This window comes from Anomaloglossus baeobatrachus, chromosome 4, assembly GCF_048569485.1.
Source record: "Anomaloglossus baeobatrachus isolate aAnoBae1 chromosome 4, aAnoBae1.hap1, whole genome shotgun sequence".
In the NCBI taxonomy this organism is placed as follows: domain Eukaryota; kingdom Metazoa; phylum Chordata; class Amphibia; order Anura; family Aromobatidae; genus Anomaloglossus; species Anomaloglossus baeobatrachus.
Window position 1 is genome coordinate 371,410,170 of NC_134356.1, and position 14,901 is coordinate 371,425,070.

Sequence of the window (14,901 nt, forward strand, 5' to 3'; positions counted from 1 at the left end):
TAAGCTAAAACTGAGGTTGCCTGGCCCGGTCAGGGGGTGTATACTGCAGAGGAGGAGCTAATGCTTTTTGCATCTACTTCGTGTCCTCCTATGGATAGGCAGCATAACACCCATGGTCCTGTGTCCCCCAATGAGGCGTCAGAGAAAAAGAACAAAACTATTTTCCATCATCATAATTATGATGGCTTTTTGTGAGATGAGTTGTAGATTATGCCATTTATTTTACCATATAACTTGGTGAAAACCTGTACAAAAATCTGAATGGGATATACAGTATAAAAAGCAAATTTTCAATTTTGATTTTACAGAATTCATTGTACTGTAAATAATGACCTGGCAGTATGATTTTCTGGGCCAGTAGGATTGCAGTGTTCGCAAACAAAGTATTTTATATTTTAAATGTTTACATTTTTTTAACCAGAACAGATAAAAAAAAAAAATGTTTGGGCCTTTTTTTGAGACCCATTAAAAGGGGGTGTCCAACCCCTTCTCATTCCCCATCTCTCCCAATTAATATAAGAAAGCTTATACTCCTCTTCTGTGCCATTTCTGTACTTGTGTGTTCCCGGGGCTCGCATGAGTTTGCTACATCATGTGAGCCCTGCGCCCAGTCAGCGCCGGCTTCTGTCTCCCAGCCTTTGAACGTATAACTAATCAACGGGAAGTGAGTGGCCAGCCGCAGCTCTCACTTACTGATAATTAGGCATACATCCAAAGGTGGGGAAAGCGAAACCGGCACTGACTGGGTGCAAGGCTCACATGATGTAACAAACTCACGTGAGCCCTGGGAACACCAATACCGACACTGCTGGAACCACACCGCCACAGGAGAGGAGTATAAGCTTTTTTTATTTTAAATTGGGCAAAACATGTGGATTCAGAAGGGGGTGGTCCTAGAAGTGTACAACCTTTAACAATTTTTTAATAGACCCATCTGAGAGCTTATTTTTATTAATACAATTTTGGGAAACATACAATAGTTTGATTGCTTTTGTTGTATTTTTTTGTAGGGGGGAGAGTGTGTGTGTGTGTGTGTGTGTGTGTGTGTGTGTGTGTGTGTGTGTGTGTGTGTGTGTGTGTGTGGTCCATTAAAGAGAACCTGTCAGGTCCCATATGCATTCTGAGCTATAAGCAGTGTGTTGGGGGGCCTATTACCCGCTTCCTACCCACCCGTGTTGTAATATTGTGGAATATGAAAGTAATCGTTTTATTACTTACATATTCCCTATGTAAATGAGCAGGGTCTCTAGCCCCATGGGCGTCACATCGCCCTGTGGGCGTGATACCATGGATTTACATGAGCGACGTCATCATCAGCGTCTTCAGATCCAGCGCGTGCGCACTTACCATTCCTGCAGCCATCATCAGGGTGCTTGCTTCTCTGCTTCAGATGTGCCCTGGAATGGTAAGTGCACACGCATGGGATCTGAAGACGCTGATGGTGACGTCGCTCATGTAAATCCATGGTATCACGCCCACAGGGGCGTGATACCACGGAATACATGCAAACGCCCACAGGGCGATGTGACACCCATGGGGCTAGAGATCCTCCTGCTCATTTACATAGGGAATATGTAAGTAATAAAACGATTATTACTTTCATATTCCACAATATTACAACACAGGGGTGGGTAGGAAGTGGGTAATAGGCCCCCCAACACACTGCTTATAGCTCAGAATGCATATGGGACCTGACAGGTTCCCTTTAAGAGCATATTAGAAAGCAGGCCATTTAACTGTTGCTGCAGTGACTGACAGCAGACATTTAAAAGGTTAAACAGAAGTGATATTGGAGATCGCTCTGGTTGCTGCTGTTATAGAGCTAGTATCAGCCTCTAACAGACAGCATTTGATGGGTATAGAGCAAGTTCAATTCCAATCCCAACTCTATCCTGCACATGGTCTGTAAAGAAAATTTATGTCGCAGGTCACTAAGGAGTTAAAGTATTTTTAAGCTAAATGCTTGAATATTAATTAATTGCACAATGAAATGCTAATTCAGCAAGAGAAAGTATATATTTTTGTAAATTGCTACCATTTTTTTTTTTGCAATGTCAATGGAAAAACCCTAAATACAGTTGATACCCCCAAGGGAGGAGTCATTTTTTATGTGTCCGATTCCCAGACTACAATCTATAGACAGCGGTTTACTAGAAAATAAATAAGCCCAGGCCTCTTGTCATTTGTATGTTCTATTTGGTGCTTTTGAGTATGTACAGCAATTGGCAAGTCTGTGTAAGGTTATTTTCACACATCCGTGTTTCCATGCCTGGACATATAGGCTGCTAAGTTTCGGTCTGAATAGCCATGGTCAGTTTCTATATCATGGTCAAGGTACACAGACAGTGAAACATAGACATGTGAATGCAGCTAATATGTATATTAGCAACCTTCCGAACGTCAAATTAGGAAATTGGTAAGGAATAGGAAGAAATTATCTACACTTTTTCAAAATGAACCCATATCATAATTCACCTAAACCTACTTCACCTACCTGACAAATGTTCTCGTTTTCTTTGTTGGAGCAATATTGCTCTCTCTCTGTCCAGAGCTCTGCAAAAAAAAAAAAAAAAAAAAGAAGAAAAGAGAAGTTCAATCAGATATTACGTACACAAAATCAGAGAGTGAAACTTATGAAAACAAGACCATAAGGCTGGTCTTGTACGTTAGAAAGCTGAATCCTTACTTGGCCGTCAGCTTTTTTTCCAACCACTCCATGCAGCTTGTGCTTGACTTACTTGAGCGCGAATGTGATCTCCAGCAGCCAATTTCCACAACACAGAGTGGGCAATTGAAATCCAAGAGTCAGGAAGCCCCATAAATATTGAATACACAGCAAACTTGGTCTATATTTATATAAGGTATATGGCCAAGCTAAAAAGTGAATGTACCACAGGCTGATATAGTTTTTCTGCTTCAATTTAGAGTCCACACAAAACCAGGTAAATTTGGTGGAGTTATCTAGTGACCTCCTCCAACATAATAAACAAGTCGTATTAGCCCTGCTGACATTGCGTTGTGACCGATATTCATTTTTCCTTCCCTTTTTACTAGTCCTTTTATTTTCATCAACAAAGATGTATGGGGGCTTGTTTTTTGGGGGATAAGCTCTAGGTTTGAATGGCAATTATTTTAACATATAATGTACTAGAAAAACTAAAACTTTCCAGGTGCAGTGAAATAGTGTTATGAAGAAAAGACACTGCAATTACATTTTTCTTCGTCGCTCCATTGGGAGACCCAGACGATTGACGATTGGGTGTATAGCTACTGCCTCCGGAGGCCACACAAAGCATTACACTAAAAAGTGTAAGGCCCCTCCCCTTCTGGCTATACACCCCCAGTGGGATCACTGGCTCACCAGTTTTCGGCTTTGTGCGAAGGAGGTCAGACATCCACGCATAGCTCCACTGTTTAGTCAGCAGTAGCTGCTGACTATATCGGATGGAAGAAAAGAGGGCCCATATGGGGCCCCCAGCATGCTCCCTTCTCACCCCACTGGTGGTTTGTAAGGTTGAGGTACCTATTGCTGGTACGGCGGCTGGAGCCCAAATGCTGTTTTCCTTCCCCATCCCCCTGAGGGGCTCTGAGGAAGTGGGATCTTACCGGCCCCAAAGCCCTGAGGCCGGGCTCCATCCACAGACCCATTGAACCTGCTGGATGTGGAGCGGGAGTGCCGTTCAGGGACATGGCCCTGCACCATTCAGGTACTCTGTGTCCCCGTACACACAGGCACAGCACACTCCAGACTTGCTGGGTGTGCTAGTGCGCCGGGGACAGTAAAGGGTTACAGTCACTGCAGCCTAGCTGAGTGACTTTATTTATTGGGAACTACAGCGCCGGACGCTCCGGGAGCGGCGGCGCGGCTGGGACTTGTAGTGCGCCGGGGACTTAGCGCCGACCGCGCTTTTACGGCGGCGGCGCTTATAAATCCAGTCCCCGGCTTTTGCGGCCTAGCTCAGCTTCGTTCCCGCCCCCACCCTGTCAATCAGGGTAGGGGAAAGATGCTGTACAAGCAGCAGCGCCGAGGGCTGGAGCCTTATTTACATGCTCCAGCCCTCTCACTAGACACTGTGGGACGCCGGTTTCCCGCTCTGAATTGGGGCACGCCCACGGCCCGCCCCTACTCACACGAGCTGGAGAAGGACGCCGGCAGCCATTCCTGCAGCCCGAGCTGAGAGAACGGACTCTGGGCAACCAACAGGACTAGGGCGACCACACACCCGCTTATAGGCGGGCGGTAAGCGGCACCTGGGGTGCTGACACTAAATACCGCAGTTTGTCTATTTGTATTTTAAGTACACTGCATAGGTCGCTAATTTGGGCTATATGCCCTCTTAGATGCGACACATCAGCAGCAGGAAAGCAGGGGTGCTAAGGCACAGGCTTTCTATGCTGCTTGTATTGCATGTACTGAGGTGTTCATGTGTATTTATGCTTGTATGCTATACACTGCACTGTACAGTCGCTAGTCTTGGCTATATTCGCCATAGAATGGCTAGACTACAGCAGCAGAAAAGCAAGGGTGCTGAGGCACAGGTTTTTTTCTATGCTGCTTGTATTGCAGGGGTTGCAGTGTTCACTTGTACTTATGCTTGTATGCTATACATTGCACTGTATGGTCGCTATTCTGGACTATATTCCCCTAGATGGCTAGTCTGCAGCAGCAGAAAAGCAGGCTTTCTATGCTGCTTGTATTGCATGTGCTGCAGTGTTCATTTGTACTTTATGCTTGTATGATGTACATTGCACTGTACGGTCGCCATTCTTGGCTCTATAAGTCGGCAGCAGCATATAAGCAACACAGGCCTTCGATGCTGTTTTTGCTGCATGTGATACTGTTCCACGGCACTGCTCCCCATTGGGTGCAATGCTCCCCTGTAGCACTTGGTCAGCCGGGGTCTCTACTTGACGTGGCCAAAAGAACCACCTCTCAACCCTGTCCAAGGACAGGGACGGAGTTGCAATGGGATAGAGACTTGCAGTCCGGACAGGCCATGGGCAATCTGGATCATTGCTCCCTGGCCACCCTCACTTGGAATAAAATTGGTGCTCCGGGGGGATCCCAGGAGGCTCTCTGTATGATGAGGCAGACGTAGCTCATCAGGACTTTGATCCTGACACCGCTCTCACTCCGGATACACCGGATGGTGACGCCATAAGGAATGATCCTATAGCGTCCATCAATGGAATGTTGGATCTTTTCTCCCTCAGCTCCCCCAGCGGAGGAGTCAGCTTCACAGCAGGAGAAGTCCCATTTCAGTAGCTCAAACGTATATTGAGTATTGTTCTGGCCACGCTGACTTCAGAGAAGCAGTCCAGGAACACCACGCTTCCCAGATAAGCGTTTTCTCCAAACGTATTAAGGATACACGTTATCACTTTCCCCCTGACGTGGTCAGGCGTTGGACCCAGGGTCAAAAGGTGGATTCTCCAATCTCCAGGTTTGCGGCTAGAGCCATAGTTGCAGTGGAGATGGGACTTCACTTACAGATGTCATTGACAGACAGATGGACTCTGGTTGAAATCTGTCTATGAGGCTATCGGCGTGTCGGTTGCTCCGGCATTCACAGCCGTATGGGCACCCTAAGCTTTTCAGCTGTTCTTGCGCAGCTGGTCTTGAGCACAGGTACATCTGTGCCGCAGGGGCGTCCGTAACCTCGCAATGTCTGCATTGCGACTTACCCTATTAATGCTGTCCTGGAAGGACAGTCGAGGTTTCGGTCCTTCCCAGGCTCGGGCAGGTCCCAATTGTCCTCGTCCAAAAGGGCTGAAAAGCCTCAGAGGCTCAACTGCCGGCCGGGCTCAATCACGCCCAAGGAAGGCAGCCGGAGGAACCGCTACCAAGGCGGTCTCCTCATGACTCTCAGCTCTCTCATCTTTCCGCATCCGCGGTTGATGGCAGACTCGCTCGCCTTTGGCGACATTTAGCTGCCACAGGTCACAGACCGGGGGGTGAGGGACAGTGTGCCCACGTGCACAGGACAGAGTTCTGTTCTCGTCCTCCGACTCGATTCTTCAGAACGTCCCCACCTCCCCACCGAGCAGATGCTCTTCTGCAGGCAGAAGGAGTGGTAATCCCGGTTCCTCTTCAGGAACAAGACACGGTTTTCCTCCAATCTGGTTGTGGTGCCAAACAAGGATGGCTCTTTCCGTTCCGTTCTGGACCTAAAACTGCTCAACAAGCACGTGGAGGCCAGGCGGTTCCGGATGAAACCCTCCGCTCCGTCATTGCCTCAATGTCTCAAGGAAATTTCCTAGCATCAATAGACATCAAAGATGCTTATCTCCACGTGCCGATTGCTACAGAGCACCAATGTTTTTTCTACATTTCGTGATCGGAAACGACCATCCTCAGTTCGTAGCTCTGCCATTCGGGCTGGCGACAGCCCCACGGGTGTTCGCCAAGGTCATGACGGCAGTGGTAGCAGTCTTGCACTCACAGGGACACTCTGTGATCCCTTACTTGGACGATCTACTTGTCAAGGCACCCTCTCAAGAGGCATGCCAACTCAGCCTGAATGTTGCGCTGGAGACTCTCCAGACGTTCGGGTGGATCATCAACTTCTCAAAGTCAAACCTGTCACGACCCAATCACTAACGTATCTTGGCATGGAGTTTCATACCCTCTCAGCGGTAGTGAAGCTTCCGCTGGACAAGCAGCGGTCACTACAGACTGGGGTGCAGACTCTCCTTCAAGGTCAGTCGCACTTCTTAAGACGCCTCATGCACTTCCTCGGGAAGATAGTGGCGACAATGGAGGCGGTTCCGTTTGCGCAGTTTCATCTGCGTCCACTTCAATGGGACATTCTCCGCCAATGAGACGGGAAGTCAACATCCCTGTACAGGAAAGTATCCCTTTTACAGACGGCAAGGACTCTCTGCAATGGTGGCTTCTTCCCACCTCATTATCACTGGGAAGATCCTTCCTACCACCGTCTTGGGCGGTGGTCACGACAGACGCGAGTCTGTCAGGGTGGGGAGCGGTTTTTCTCCCCCACAGGGCTCAGGGTCCGTGGACTCAGCAGGAGTCCACCCTTCAGATCAATGTTCTGGTAATCAGAGCAGTGTATCTTGCCCTACTAGCCTTCCAGCAGTGGCTGGAAAGAAAGCAGATCCGAATTCAATCGGACAACTCCACAGCGGTGGCATACATCAATCACCAAGGGGGGACACGCAGTCGGCAAGCCTACCAGGAAGTCCGGCGGATTCTGATGTGGGTGGATGCCACGGCCTCCACCATATCCGCAGTTCACATCCCCGGCGTAGAAAACTGGGAAGCAGACTTCCTCAGTCGCCAGGGCATGGACGCAGGGGAATGGTCCCTTCACCCGGACGTGTTTCAGGAAATCTGTCGCCGCTGGGGAAGGCCGGACGTCGACCTAATGGCGTCCCGGCACAACAACAACAAGGTCCCAACCTTCATGGCACGGTCTCGCGATCAAAGAGCGCTGGCGGCAGACGCCCTAGTGCAAGATTGGTCGCAGTTCCGGCTCCCTTATGTGTTTCCTCCTCTGGCACCCTTGCCCAGAGTGCTACGCAAGATCAGATCCGATTGCAGCCGCGTCATACTCGTCGCCCCAGACTGGCCGAGGAGGGCGTGGTATCCGGATCTGTGGCAGCTCACGGTCGGCCAACCGTGGGCACTACCAGACCGACCAGACTTACTGTCCCAAGGGCCGTTTTTCCATCGGAATTCTGCGGCCCTGAACCTGACTGTGTGGCCATTGAGTCCTGGATCCTAGCGTCTTCAGGATTATTCCACGGGGTCGTTGCCACCATGAGACAGGCTAGGAAGCCCACGTCCGCTAAGAACCACAGAACGTGGAGGATATTCTTATCCTGGTGCTCTGCTCAGGGAGTGTCTCCCTGGCCATTTGCATTGCCTACCCCTCTTTCTTTCCTGCTATCTGGGTTAGAAAAAGGTTTGGCGCTCGGCTCCCTTAAAGGTCAGGTATCGGCGCTATCCGTCTTTTTTCAGAGGCGTTTGGCACGCCTTCCTATGGTGCGCACGTTCCTACAGGGGGTTTGCCATATCGTTCCCCCGTGCAAGCGGCCGTTAGATCCATGGGATCTGAACAGGGTACTAGTTGCCCTCCAGAAGCCGCCCTTCGAGCCTCTGAGGGAGGTTTCACTTTCTAGACTATCCCAGAACGTGGCTTTTCTGGTAGCGATCACATCCCTTCGGAGAGTGTCTGAGCTGGCAGCGCTGTCATCCAAGACTCCCTTCCTGGTCTTCCACCAGGACAAGGTAGTGCTGCGCCCCATTCAGGAGTTTCTCCCGAAGGTGGTATCCTCTTTTCATCTTAATCAGGATATCTCCTTGCCTTCGTTTTTGTCCTCATGCAGTTCATCGGTATGAGAAGGATTTACATTTGTTAGATCTGATGAGAGCACTCAGAATCTACATTTCCCGCACGGCGCCCTTGCGCCGTTCGGATGCACTCTTTGTCCTTGTCGCTGGTCAGCGCAAAGGGTCGCAGGCTTCTAAGGCCGCCCTGGCTCGATGGATCAAGGAACCAATTCTTGAAGCCTACCGTTCTGCTGGGCTTCCGGTTCCATCAGGGCTGAAGGCCCATTCAACCAGAGCCGTGGGTGCTTCCTGGGCATTACGACACCAGGCTACGGCTCAACAGGTGTGCCAGGCAGCTACCTGGTCGAGTCTGCACACCTTCACCAAACATTATCAGGTGCATACCTATGCTTCGGCGGACGCCAGCCTAGGTAGAAGAGTCCTGCAGGCGGCAGTTGCCTCCCCGTAGGGGAGGGCTGTCTTCGCAGCTCTAACATGAGGTATTTCTTTACCCACCCAGGGACAGCTTTTGGACGTCCCAATCGTCTGGGTCTCCCAATGGAGCGACGAAGAAGAAGGGAATTTTGTTACTTACCGTAAATTCCTTTTCTTCTAGCTCCTATTGGGAGACCCAGCACCCGCCCTGTTGTCCTTCGGGATTTTTGGGTTGTTTCGGGTACACATGTTGTTCATGTTGAACGGTTTTTCAGTTCTCCGATGTTACTCGGAGTGAATTTGTTTAAACCAGTTATTGGCTTTCCTCCTTCTTGCTTTTGCACTAAAACTGGTGAGCCAGTGATCCCACTGGGGGTGTATAGCCAGAAGGGGAGGGGCCTTACACTTTTTAGTGTAATGCTTTGTGTGGCCTCCGGAGGCAGTAGCTATACACCCAATCGTCAATCGTCTGGGTCTCCCAATAGGAGCTAGAAGAAAAGGAATTTACAGTAAGTAACAAAATTCCCTTCTTTAGTGCTTTAAAGAGAGAGGAGGGAAGAAAAACAATAAAGTGTGAGGATGGAATAGTGTAGACCTGTTTTTTTTCGTTGACAGGCTGATGTTTTTATTGATACCATGTAGAAATATATTGAATGTTCTGAGCACTTTTATGTTAGGAAATATGGCAACTAAATAAAGAGAATTTTGTTTACTTACCGTAAATTCTTTTTCTTATAGTTCCGTATTGGGAGACCCAGACATTGGGTGTATAGCTTCTGCCTCCGGAGGACACACAAAGTACTACACTAAAAAGTGTAGCTCCTCCCTCTGAGCATATACACCCCCTGGATAACCAGATCTAGCCAGTTTAGTGCAAAAGCTGAAGGAGAATAGCCACCCACAAGTAAAGACAGAGCAAGAACCGGAACAACCGGAGCCTCTGTCTACGACAACAGCCGGTGATAACACGCGGAACAAGAAACTGCCAACAGGCAACAGGGAGGGTGCTGGGTCTCCCAATACGGAACTATAAGAAAAAGAATTTACGGTAAGTAAACAAAATTCTCTTTTTCTTTATCGTTCCTATGGGAGACCCAGACATTGGGACGTCTCAAAGCAGTCCATGGGTGGGAATAAACAGAAAAACTGAGAAGTAGGCGCAGCCTAACTTCACAAATGGGCGACAGCCGCCTGAAGGATGCGTCTGCCCAAGCTCGCATCTGCCGAAGCATGAGCATGCACTTGGTAGTGCTTTGAAAAGGTATGCAGACTAGTCCAAGTGGCAGCCTGACAGACCTGCTGAGCCGTAGCCTGGTGCCTGAAAGCCCAAGAGGCACCGACAGCTCTGGTCGAGTGTGTCTTGATCCCCGGCGGGGGAGGCACCTGAGTACACTGGTAAGCATAGGAAATGGCCGACCTAATCCAACGAGCTAAGGTCGGTTTAGAAGCCGAGAGGCCCTTACGCCAACCTGTGGTTAGCACAAAAAGAGAGGTGCACCGCCTAAGAACAGCGGTGCGAGACACATAGATCCGGAGCGCCCGCACAAGATCCAGAGTATGCAACGCTTTTTCAAAGCGATGAACAGGAGCCGGACAAAAGGAAGGCAGGGAAATGTCCTGGTTAAGGTGGAAAGGAGAAACCACCTTAGGGAGAAAATCCGTAGTCGGACGGAGAACCACCTTGTCTTGATGAAAAACCAAAAAAGGTGACTCCGAACAGAGCGCAGCCAAATCAGAGACTCTCCTGAGGGAAGTTATGGCCACTAGGAAGACCACTTTCTGTGAAAGACGAGACAAAGAAACCTCCCTAAGAGGCTCAAAGGGGGGTTTCTGCAAGGCCGTGAGGACCAGATTGAGGTCCCAGGAATCCAAGGGCCGCCGGTAAGGCGAAATGATGTGAGACGCGCCCTGCATGAAGGTGCGCACCTGAGCCAGCTGGGCGAGACGCCGCTGGAACAGCACTGATAGAGCCGAGACTTGTCCCTTTAGGGAATTGAGGGATAGTCCTAGCTGCAGACCGGACTGTAGAAAGGACAGAAGGGTCGGCAAGGAAAAAGGCCAAGGAGCATGGCCGGAAGAGCGACACTAGGACATTAAAATTCTCCAGGTCCTGTGATAGATTTTGGCCGAGGAAGACTTCCGAGCCCGAGTCATAGTGGAGATGACTTCAGGAGGAATACCAGAAGCCGTCAAGATCCAGGACTCAAGAGCCACGCCGTCAATCTGAGAGCAGCAGAATTCTGGCTGAAAAAAGGACCTTGCTAGAGAAGGTCTGGACGGTCCGGAAGATGCCACGGCACCTCTACGGACAGATGGAGCAGGTCTGAGTACCAAGCTCGCCTGGGCCAGTCCGGAGCAATGAGGATGACCCGACGGCCCTCCATTCTGATCTTGCGCAGAACTTTGGGCAAGAGAGCTAGAGGGGGAAACACGTAGGACAGACGAAACTGGGACCAATCTTGAACCAGAGCGTCCGCTGCAAGGGCCTGAGGATCGTGGGAGCGAGCCACGTAAACCGGAACCTTGTTGTTGTGCCGGGATGCCATTAGATCCACTTCCGGAGTGCCCCACTTGCGGCAGATTGACTGAAACACTGCCGGATGCAGGGACCACTCGCCACTGTCCACGGTTTGACGGCTGAGATAATCTGCTTCCCAGTTTTCCACGCCTGGGATGTGGACTGCGAATATGGTGGACCTGGAGTCCTCCATCCATTGAAGGATGCGTTGAACCTCCAACATTGCCAGGCGGCTGCGTGTCCCGCCTTGGTGATTGATGTAGGCAACCGCTGTCGCGTTGTCTGACTGGACTCGGATGTGCTTGCCCGCCAAAAGGTGGTGAAAGGCTAGGAGAGCTAGAAGCACAGCTCTGGTTTGCAGCACATTGATCGAGAGGGCTGATTCGGACGGAGTCCAAGTGCCCTGTGCTCGGTGGTGGAGACATACCGCTCCCCAGCCGGATAGACTGGCATCCGTGGTGAGGATCACCCAGGACGGGGCCAGGAAGGAGCGTCCCTGAGACAAAGAGAGGGGCCGAAGCCACCACTGAAGGGAGCCCCTTGTCTGTGGCGACAGAGCCACTAGTCTGTGCAAGGAGGAAGTCCGCTTGTCCCAACAGCGGAGAATGTCCAGCTGCAGAGAATGCAGATGGAACTGGGCAAAGGGAACAGCCTCCATTGACGCCACCATCTGACCCAGCACCTGCATCAGGTGCCTGATGGAATGACGGCGGGGCCTCAGCAGAGAGCTCACCGCCAGATGGAGGGACTGCTGTTTGACTAAGGGCAGGTTCACAAGTGCCGGCAGAGTCTCGAACTGCATCCCTAGGTACGTGAGACTCTGGGTCGGAGTCAGAGTGGATTTGGGCAGATTGACAATCCACCCGAATTGGGCTAGAGTGGCGAGAGTGAGCGATACACTCCGCTGACAGTCTGCGCTGGATGAAGCCTTGACTAGAAGGTCGTCCAGGTAAGGAATCACTGCCAACCCCTGGAGGTGCAGAACCGCAACCACTGCTGCCATGACCTTGGTGAATACTCGAGGGGCCGTGGCTAACCCAAAGGGGAGAGCCACGAATTGGAAATGTTCCTCTCCGATTGCAAAACGTAGCAAACGCTGGTGTGAAACTGCAATTGGCACATGCAGATAGGCATCTCTGATGTCGATGGATGCCAGGAAATCTCCTTGAGTCATTGAGGCAATGACTGATCGCAGAGACTCCATGCGAAAATGCCGCACCTGAACATGCTTGTTGAGAAGCTTGAGATCCAGGATGGGCCGGAAGGAACCGTCCTTTTTGGGGACTAGGAAGAGATTTGAGTAGAAACCTCTGAACCGTTCCCGGGCGGGAACCAGTATAATTACTCCGTTGGCCTGCAAGGATGCCACGGCCTGAGAGAAGGCGGCGGCCTTGGAGCAGGGGGGAGCTGACAGAAAAAATCTGTTTGGCGGGCTGGAAGAGAATTCTATCCTGTAGCCGTGGGAGATGATATCCCGCACCCACTGATCGGAGACGTGTTGAAACCACACGTCACCAAAGTGGGAGAGCCTGCCACCGACTAAGGACGTTGCTGGTGCGGCCAGATAGTCAAGAGGAGGCTGCCTTAGTGGCAGCAGCTCCTGCGGTCTTTTGTGGACGCGCCTTTGTGCGCCAGTTGGGTTTTTGGTCCTTGGCTGAGTTAGTGGACGAGGCCAAGGGCTTAGAGGATGACCAGTTGGAGGAACGAAAGGAACGAAACCTCGACTGGTTCCTACCCTGGGCAGGTTTCCTGGTTTTAGTTTGTGGCATGGAAGTACTCTTCCCGCCAGTAGCTTCCTTAATAATTTCATCCAGTTGTTCACCGAATAGCCTGGATCCAGCAAAAGGGAGCCCAGCAAGGTACTTCTTTGAAGAAGCATCTTCCTTCCACTCTCCCTGCGGATAGCGAGGGAATTAGCCGAAGCCACCGCAGTGCGGTGAGAAGCCTCCAGCATGGCAGACATGGCATAGGATGAAAAAGCTGAAGCTTGGGAAGTTAAGGCAACCATTTCGGGCATAGATTCCCTGGTGAGGGAATGCATCTCCTCTAGAGAAGCAGAGATGGCTTTGAGAGCCCACACTGCTGCAAAAGATGGGGAGAACGAGGCCCCAGCCGCCTCATAAACAGATTTGGCCAGAAGGTCAACCTGGCGGTCAGTGGAATCCTTAAGAGAGGTGCCATCAGCCACTGATACAACGGTCCGGGCTGAGAGTCTAGACACCGGAGGGTCTACCTTTGGGGAGTGAGACCACTCCTTGACCACCTCAGGTGGAAAGGGAAAACGGTCATCAGAACCACGCTTTGGGAAGCGTTTGTCAGGACAAGCCCTAGGCTTGGTCACAGTGGCCTGAAAACTGGAGTGGTTAAAGAACACACTCCTTGTCCTCTTAGGTAAGGTAAACTGGTGCTTTTCTGAGAGAGAGGGTTGCTCCTCTGATACTGGCGGATTGCGGTCCAGTATAGAATTAATGGACGCAATCAAATCACTAACATCTGAGTCAGTTTCAGACAGATCAATGGGGCACATGGAGGTAGCCTCCGAGCCCCCAGTAAAGGCATCCTCCTCGTCCTGCGAGTCAGCTCTTGAATCAGAGCCGCGGGACGAGGAAGGAGAGGGGGCCCTGCGTCTCCTTTTAGGAGGACGGGGTCTGGGACCAGATGAAGAATCCTCTGTGAGCTCCGCTGAGAGAGCCCTAGCAGCAGAGGCTCCCTGAGAAGGGGGCTGATGCATGTTCAGCAAAGTCCGGGACAGCTGTCCCATGGAGTCGGCAAAAGACTGGGAGATTGACCTAGAGAAGGATTCTACCCAAGCTGGGGGTTCAGCCACCGGAGTCGGAGCAGCCGGAGGGACCACTGTGGGTGCGATTCCAGGCTGAGGCATTGTCAGGTTAGAGCAGGCATCACAATGTGGATATGTGCTCGGTTCAGGCAGCACGAGCTTACATGCAGTGCATATTGAGTACAGCCTTGCTCCTCGTGTGAGACATGCTGCTGAAGTGGGGGCTCTGAGCCAGAATGACCCCCAGAGAGTATATAAGAAGGTCCACAACCGGAGGTTGTGGCTTACCAGACCGTTTGTGTGCCCTCCAGATCCCACAGCCCGGACCCCCAAGCAGCTTAGCAGGGATGCTGCAGCCAGCGCTGATCCAGAGAAAAACGCTGAGAAAATGGCGCCGGAGCGAGGAGAGGGGGCGGGACCTGCTCTGAGAGCGGGATCTGGAGGGCCAAGGAGATTTACAGGGGAGGGGACATGTACTCAGAGAGGAGTGTCCCTCCCCTGTGCCGAACGGCCGCTGGGTGGAGCCGCACTGTCCCTCTGCATAATTGACATGCGAGGGCAATGAAATCGAAAGTAGGCCTCCGGCGAAGCCGGGGTCTAAATTTAAGCGATGCGGCCGGCGCGCAGGCACCATCGGCGCGGTTCTCAGGCGACAGTCAGAGAACCGGCCGGAAATGTCACAAAAGTTACACAGCACACTCTCCCACCATAATAAAGTACCGGGACCCCCCGAATATAAACGTCTCAGGTACTTAGCTTGCTGAGACGCAGGGTTCCAAGTCCCTGGGGATGAGTGCTCCGTCCAGCAGGATCCTGAAGGGCTGCGGATGGAGACCGGTCTCCTGCAAAGCAAGGAGAACCGTGCTGGCTCCCACT

At 51.3% G+C, this 14,901-nt stretch overlaps 1 protein-coding gene across 5 annotated transcripts in view; it reads right to left on the reverse strand.

Moving 5' to 3' along the window:
• KMT2E (lysine methyltransferase 2E (inactive)) overlaps positions 1-14,901 on the reverse strand; it is a 209,506-nt gene that overhangs the window by 152,697 nt on the left and 41,908 nt on the right. For all 5 annotated transcript variants that reach the window (XM_075345177.1, XM_075345175.1, XM_075345176.1 and 2 more), the window contains exon 6: positions 2,495-2,553. In XM_075345177.1, the coding sequence (XP_075201292.1) occupies positions 2,495-2,553 (59 nt within the window). The remainder of the gene's footprint in view (positions 1-2,494; positions 2,554-14,901) is intronic.